Source organism: Phascolarctos cinereus, unplaced genomic scaffold (genome assembly GCF_003287225.1).
Source record: "Phascolarctos cinereus isolate Bilbo 61053 unplaced genomic scaffold, phaCin_HiC Scaffold_1;HRSCAF=81, whole genome shotgun sequence".
Lineage (NCBI taxonomy): Eukaryota > Metazoa > Chordata > Mammalia > Diprotodontia > Phascolarctidae > Phascolarctos > Phascolarctos cinereus.
In genome coordinates, this window is record NW_027555514.1 from 233346286 (window position 1) to 233353331 (window position 7046).

Consider the following 7046-nt stretch of genomic DNA (forward strand, 5'->3'; position numbering starts at 1 on the left):
TAATTTTAGTATCAACCTCCTGAGTAAATATAATAGTAGTTATAAGTTAACAGTCTTTTCGTTTGTTTTGGGGGGGCAATTGGGGTTGACGCCCAAGGTCACACTGCTAGTAAATGTCAAATGTTTGGTCTGAGGCCACATTTGAACTCAGGTCCTCCTGACTTCAGGACCGGTGCTCTATCCACTGCACCACCTAGCTGCCCCTATAAGGTAATGGCTAACAAAGTATAATAGTAGTTATAATTTAAGTGATAGTTCTTCAGCGATTGTTAAGTGATAAGTTGTTCTTTTGATGGGAATCTGAGTCTTTTCTGTCCCTTACAATTCCTTTGTGTGTAAGAAATAAATTGCTGTCCCATACTGAATTTACATTGTACATTGAATGCCTTTTTAAATCCCTCCTTTGGAGAGGCTCTAGTCATGAGCTAATACACCTAAGCTATAAGTAAAGAGTCACTGGGGTTTGAGGGTTTAATGAAACCAAATAAAATAAAAGGGCACCAGCTTCTCCTTTAGAGTCCAGGTTATCCAAGAACTGAACTAGATCCAGAACAAAGGGGCTTCTTAAGGATAAAAAAGCTGAGGGGCAGCTAGGTGGCACAGTGGATAGAGCACCGGCCTGGATTCAGGAGGACCTGAGTTCAAATCTGGCCTCAGACACATAACGCTTACTAGCTATGTAACCTTGGGCAAGTCACTTAACCCCATTGCTTAGCCAAAAAAAGAAGGATAAAAAAGCTGAGAGAGGGCAGTGCCCCAGATCCCTTTGCTCAGCAATGGTTCTTAATGTTAGATGTAGGGCTCAGGTCAAATAATAGTTTAATAGTAAGGAATAGTAAAGAATGCTAGGTATTATCCCCATTTGACAGATAAGTAAATTAAGACTTGAGAAGAGTAAATAATTTGCCAGTAAACACACAACTAATAAGAGCCAAGACTTGATATCAAATCCCACAATTTAATCAAGTCTATTCTCCCTTCTACCATTCTATATCATTACTGAAAAGTGACAGTGAAAGGATGAGACAGAAAAATACTTGCAAAAATCAAACTTTTATTTAACCATACTATTGATCATATAAACCAATGAGTTACTTCCCATCTGGGTGCATTTCCAGTTTTAAATAGTATTCTATAGCTGTAGTTGGTACATTCAACTTGGATGTTGCATTTTTGAAAGGGCAACACATTCAAGTATTATGTGACACAGAAATCAAATAGAAGAAAACAATTGGCTCAGAATGCAGACTTCAGACCGAAAAGTCTTTTCATTTGTAGAACTTCACAAGGAAAACAAATATATCTTGCTCTTCACTGCCATGTGGACAATGATATTCTTCCACACAGTAGTGAAATTCTGCAATCTGCATAAGAAAAGCCCATTTGGCAAGGGAATTTTGTCATAGCTTGACACAGGATGGGTAGAATATAAAAATCATAAATAATAATTGAATATATATATATAGTAATAGATATTTGTTTTTAATTATATAATAGTTGATATCATAAATAGTTGGTCAGTGTGTCCAAAATATATATTTTATATAAATAATCTAAGTTATTAAATATTAATAAATAGCAAATAACTTGAGAATTGCAGGTGGAATGACTACTGTTTGATTTCTCCTTGTTTTCTGTTCTGTCTTCTTTTTCTCTTTCTTAGATGAGGTTTGTTTGAGAGGTCATTCATGATAAGGGCTAGTTCAAATATAGCTTTCTTTTGGACTCTGAGGTCATTCACCTGTTGCAAAGGGGGGGGAAATGCAATGTTAATTTCTCATGTCCAGGTCATCATGATATCATATATGAGGAGTACACTAGGAAATTCTCCAGCTAAAAGAGACAAGGGCAAAACTCATCCCTTTGATAAAGAGAAGCACACAGTTCCCCTTAGATTATTTTTGTTTTGGCGGCTTTTATTGATTTGCCCAGCTGCCCAGAAAAAAATAAATTCAGTCCCTAGTAAAGTAGTGATGGGTTATGACTATATACATATACATATGTGTGTGCATATATATATATATATATATATATACATGTATATGTATATATATACACACATATATGTGTTTCATATATATGTATATGCCTGTGTGTGTATGTATATGCATATATACATATATACAAACATATATATATATATATATATATATACATATAAATATATTTGTTGCTGCAAAATTCCTAAAGAAATGAAGTGAAGAGGAGCTCTGGTTAGTTCAAAAAAGTATTTTACTTCTCCAGACCTCAGCTTCCTTATCTATAGATATCCTTATATCCTGGGGGGGGAAGGGGAATGAACACTCAATCCTTGGGCCTTTTCTGAGACTTTCCACGTTTTCACTAAATTGCTTTTATATGCCACCTTGATGAGTCAATTCAGTATCACCATTAATATTATCTCTATGGAACAGAACAATGACAACTTTTTAAAAATGTAAAATTATGAATTACAGTTAATTATCTTCCTGGATTTCATTGGTTTCCTCCAACAGGCAAACTCTACTATTTGCATGTCCCCATACTACCCATAGGGGGCAGCATATTTAAGAAAAGGAGGGATTATTCAACTTTTTTCTTTATGCTGCTCCTAATTTTCCATTCCAGTGCTTAAGTCATTGTATTTTCCATGCTACCGCTTCTTTGTTGTCATCATCTCATGTTACTGAAGTCTCCAATAGACCATCAGAGTTCTGAGGGACCCTTGAGGTCTAGTCTAAACACTTCAGTTTACAGAGGATCAAACTGAGTCCCAGAGATTGGAAATAACTTGGCCAAAGTCAACCAGCTAGTGACTGACAGAAGTAGGGTCCAAATACAAGCCTCTAGACTCCGAATCCAGGGCTCTCTCTATAATGCTAAGGCAATTAGGGGGTTGTTATAACTGACTAATAGTAAAACATACTACATGACATTGACTGGTCATGTCTGCACAGAACTTTTAGTCACTTAAATCTATCAGTGTCAAAGGGGTATGAAGAATAGGAAAATCTTACAAGGCTAAATAAGACTCTTCTAAATGACCAACGTCTCCCTAACCCTTCCATTCTCCTTCTCTCCTTCCCATTGGGAGGAGGTTGGACACAAGCTATCATTCACCCCTTGAAGAGTGAATTCAAGCCAATCTTGATCAACTTTTCTTGTGGTCATGGATTCAGTGTTAACCATCATGACCAGCATTTCTCTAGAAATGTATTTATGTGATTTGTCACACACCTTCCCCCAAGCCACATGAAGCATGACCTCAATTTGAAGGGAAGAATTTTGGCCACAGCATAATTTATCTCATCAAGGTGACATTTAGCCCACTTGCCCTGCACACTCATGCTACAAGACAATTTCTAAAGCTAACACTAGGAGGCGTGATTGCTCTTCTTGGATAATGTTTGGTGAGGTCAGGAAACTCAGTCCCCAGAAGTACACCTTATCATTGAGTTGGCTTATTCATATACTGAGAATCTCCTTTTTGAACCAAGTTCTATTTAGAAAACCAGCCATAGAATTTCACTATCCTCACCTGAGTGTTGATGACAGATTCAAAGTCATTCACTTTGCTGGCAGTGTTGTTAGTGAAGAATTTCATGATCATATCCTCTTTGATATTCTCCACACTTTTTTTGATGACGGTGTTGTTCTTGAAGATTTCAAAGATTTTGAAATAAACTGTGACAATTTGGCTCATTAGGATTTTCTTGTCACCATCCTAGGAGGGGGAAAGAGTAATGGAGAATGTTAGAAATGTCCCTGGTGGGGGCAGGGGAAAGGGTGGACTGTAGTTTTAGGAGTGTGAACCCACAGAGCAACTTCAACTGTGGATACTTATCCCTTCAAGGGATTTACCCTATGAGCGCAGGTTGGGAGAGGTCAGTATCCCAGTGGGGCACTAGAGTGTAAGATACTGTAACTGATGTGAAAATGGCCTACATAAGGAACAATAGCTCACCTCTTTCCAACGATCCATCATGTTCAAGAAAAGAGTCCCATTATCAGATATATCAGATGATGTACTTCCATTCTGCTAAAAAAGAGAAAGTAATCTGGTCATGAATTGCCCTATGAAATATACAATACACATCCTACTAAGTCCATGAGTTCTGATTATATTCACAAATAAGGATTATTTGAGTTCTCAGGGATCTCAACTTTTGTTAACTAGCCCATTTATTTCAAGAAAGTAGTGTTTCTACCTTCATTCAAGTTCTATCAATCTGTCCCAATGAGGTATTCAAAAACCGGCAAATGAATGAGATAAAATACATGTCATTCATCTCACTTTCCTATTTTCTCCCCACCTCTTTTTACCACTCGCCAATGAACTCTGCATGGATGATGATTGTAATTGACCAAAATAGCACCAGTTGCCTTTTTAAGAAAAAAGTCACTTCACAGCAAAAGGCCCTGCTAGATTTAATAGTCTAAGACTTGTCCCACTAGGCAACACTGCTCCCTTGGGCATAGGACTCAAGACTGTTTCTCTGACCCTGGCTAAATTCCTATGGCAGCTATGACAGGCTGAGAAGAAAAAAAAAACTGGGGTGTTGGGGAGTATCCAAATGAAATTTGTGCAGAATCAAAAGCAAGAAGTTTAAAGCATTGTGTGTATGTGTGTGCTTTTAAAAGCTGCAACAAAGCCTTTAAAAATGGTCCCAAAAAGTAAAATATTTCAAACACAAAAATGACCAGTTAAGGGTACCTGTCAGTGGACACAATAGACAAATCTTGATTTGGAATCAGAAGACCCTGGTTTCAAATTTTGGCCCTGTTATTTATTATCTTCTCCTACTAGCCTCCTGTGTGACCTTGGGGAAGTTATCTCACCTTTCAAAAACTCAGTTTTCTCTTCTATAAAGTGATCAGATTGGACTAACTGATCTCTAAGATCTCTTCCAGTTCTAAATTTAGGATCCCATAACTGTTCATCAATAAGGAAAAGAACAGAAAGCTGGCTTCATAACCACAACAAAAACTTCAGCAAATGACTGTTTAAACTATCCCAGGAGGGACCAACAGATGACTTGCAAATACATAGTGCAATTATTTTGAGGTGTGGGGTATCTAGGAACTCCAGACCATGTTATTTCAGGTGTTTATTGACTATCTCCCCCATTACCAAAACTAGCTTCTACTAAATCTGCCTTTTTCCTGTCTTATTTCCCAGTTGTCCAATAAACCTGAAATCCATGGCATGTGATTGTTCTTTTCAATATGGACAGAACCATGAGTTCCATTTCCTAATAAATGCTCCCCCCTCAATATCCAGTTCTATTGACAATGTCATCTTTCTTCACATTGCTAAACTGTCTATCTCTAAAAATCTTAAGTCCTTCCTAATCCCCTTCCCCTACTTTTTTTTTTTTTTGCGAGGCAATCAGGGTTAAGTGACTTGCCCAGGGTCACATCCTAATTCCCTTATGAAGTCATTAGGACTACATAAAGCTATTTCAGGTGAAGTAGAGAATCTGGTTAATGACCATCAAATAAACAGCTGTAGCTACTTGTGTCAACCCATCACAAACACCCAGGAAAGTAAGCTTTAAGCCATTTTCAAGAACAAATAAGGTATTCAAGGACAGAGGTAGAAAAAAATATATACTCCCTTAAAAGTTCATACTTACAAAGTATTCCATAAGAGTTCCTAGGTCTTCTGCTATAGTAGCTTGAGAATAACCCAACATAACACAAAGCCAGGATGCTAAGAGGTAGCTTGAATAATTCATGGTTTCAGCAAGAAGGTAACCAGGCAGGAAGAGTAGAAACCAAGTGCTTCCCTGTGTGTAAGTTTATTGGGTCCAAGACTTAGCTGAATTAACCCTTCTTTCCTAATAGCAAACCTGTTGATGATCAGGAGAAGAATGTACTTTGCCTCCTTCAGCTGCTCATATTTATACATCGCTGTTGAATGTCATCATCACAATTTTTCACAAGTTTTAGCAAATGAGATGGTGCGAGATAGGCAGTGATGCTAGTTTGGGTTATTAATAGCTACGGTGTTGTGGGATTTCAGTCTTGTCATTTGTTTCCTTTAACTAATGCGGGGTCTTTGGGCGATGGTGCTCATTGTCTCCACCAACTACACCATTGTTGAGGGATCCCTAGAAAGCACTTTTACTTCACATCAGGCTCCAGAAAGGAAATTTTCCTTACACCACCCCCCAACTTTGCATTACGTTAAGGGTGTCTCTTCATTGACAGCATTGAGAATTTGTTTGTGGTTGGTAATAAGCAGAAAAGGAAATTCTGCTCTAACCTATGGGCAATCCTACCTTGACAGAGTGGAAGCACTTTTGACTTTTTCTTGCAAATGGCAAAAAAAGCCAAGAAAGACTGCGGTTAAGAGGTCAGCATGAGGAGGAAGCCTTTAGAATTAGTTGAATAATAGAATATTCATCACCAGTTTCCAGACATTTTAACAGAGGTTCTTAAACTGGGGTCCATGTACAGATTTCAAGGGGTGTGTGAACTTGGATGATGAAAAAAAAAACCTGCATCTTGATTTTCACAGCCTCTAACTGAAATTTAGGAATTCCTTCAATTATTAAAAAAAATTCTGATAAGAGGTCCATATGCTTCACCAGACTCTCTCTCTCTCTCTCTCTCTCCCCTCTCTCTCTCTCTCTCTCTCTCTCTCTCCTCTCTCTCTCTCTCTCTCTCTCTCACTCACACACACACACACACACACACACACACACACACACACGTGCATGCATACATACTTGCATACATACACAGAGAGAGAGAAGTTCTAGAATATTTATATTCATTAGAAAATACACATCTATTCCTCCCTTAAACTAGGGGGAGAAGGAAAGGAAGAGATGCTTACTCATTTATTTTCTACAAAGGCAAAAATTAAAAATTTTTTATTCTCTCATTTTTCTTTTCAAGTATCATGTTTTGAAAAACATTCCTTCTCTAAGGCTTTGCATTAGATACATTACATACTTAGTTTAAAAAAAATTAAGATCCATTTATTTCATGTTGTGTGTCGTCCATCCACTGACAGAAATTGTGACCCCTCTAACTCCTTCATTGGAAGTCTTCACTAA

At 37.6% G+C, this 7046-nt stretch overlaps 1 protein-coding gene across 2 annotated transcripts; it reads right to left on the bottom strand.

Moving 5' to 3' along the window:
• Nucleotides 1–1034: 1034 nt before the first annotated feature.
• IFNG (interferon gamma) lies at nucleotides 1035–5844 on the bottom strand. 2 transcript variants are annotated; one of them, XM_020990282.2, is made up of 4 exons: nucleotides 5616–5844; nucleotides 3944–4018; nucleotides 3518–3703; nucleotides 1035–1741 (listed from the first exon to the last, which is right to left on the bottom strand). In XM_020990282.2, exons 1-4 carry the CDS (start codon nucleotides 5715–5717, stop codon nucleotides 1610–1612), a joined length of 495 nt encoding a protein of 164 aa, XP_020845941.1. In that variant the 5' UTR covers nucleotides 5718–5844; the 3' UTR covers nucleotides 1035–1609. The 2 variants fall into 2 exon arrangements, with proteins under 2 accessions (XP_020845941.1, XP_020845942.1); XM_020990283.2 differs by having other exon boundaries at nucleotides 3944–4015; nucleotides 5616–5838.
• Between the last annotated feature and the right edge of the window lie 1202 nt (nucleotides 5845–7046).

Coding starts and splice junctions, on each gene's coding strand:
- IFNG (XM_020990282.2), bottom strand. CDS start 5,717: ATGAATTATTCAAGCTACCTCTTAGCATCCTGGCTTTGTGTTATGTTG. Junction 4,019..5,615: donor GAACTCTTATGGAATACTTT/GTAAGTATGAAC, acceptor TCTCTTTTTTAG/CAGAATGGAAGTACATCATC. Junction 3,704..3,943: donor TGATGGATCGTTGGAAAGAG/GTGAGCTATTGT, acceptor TCCCCCTCCTAG/GATGGTGACAAGAAAATCCT.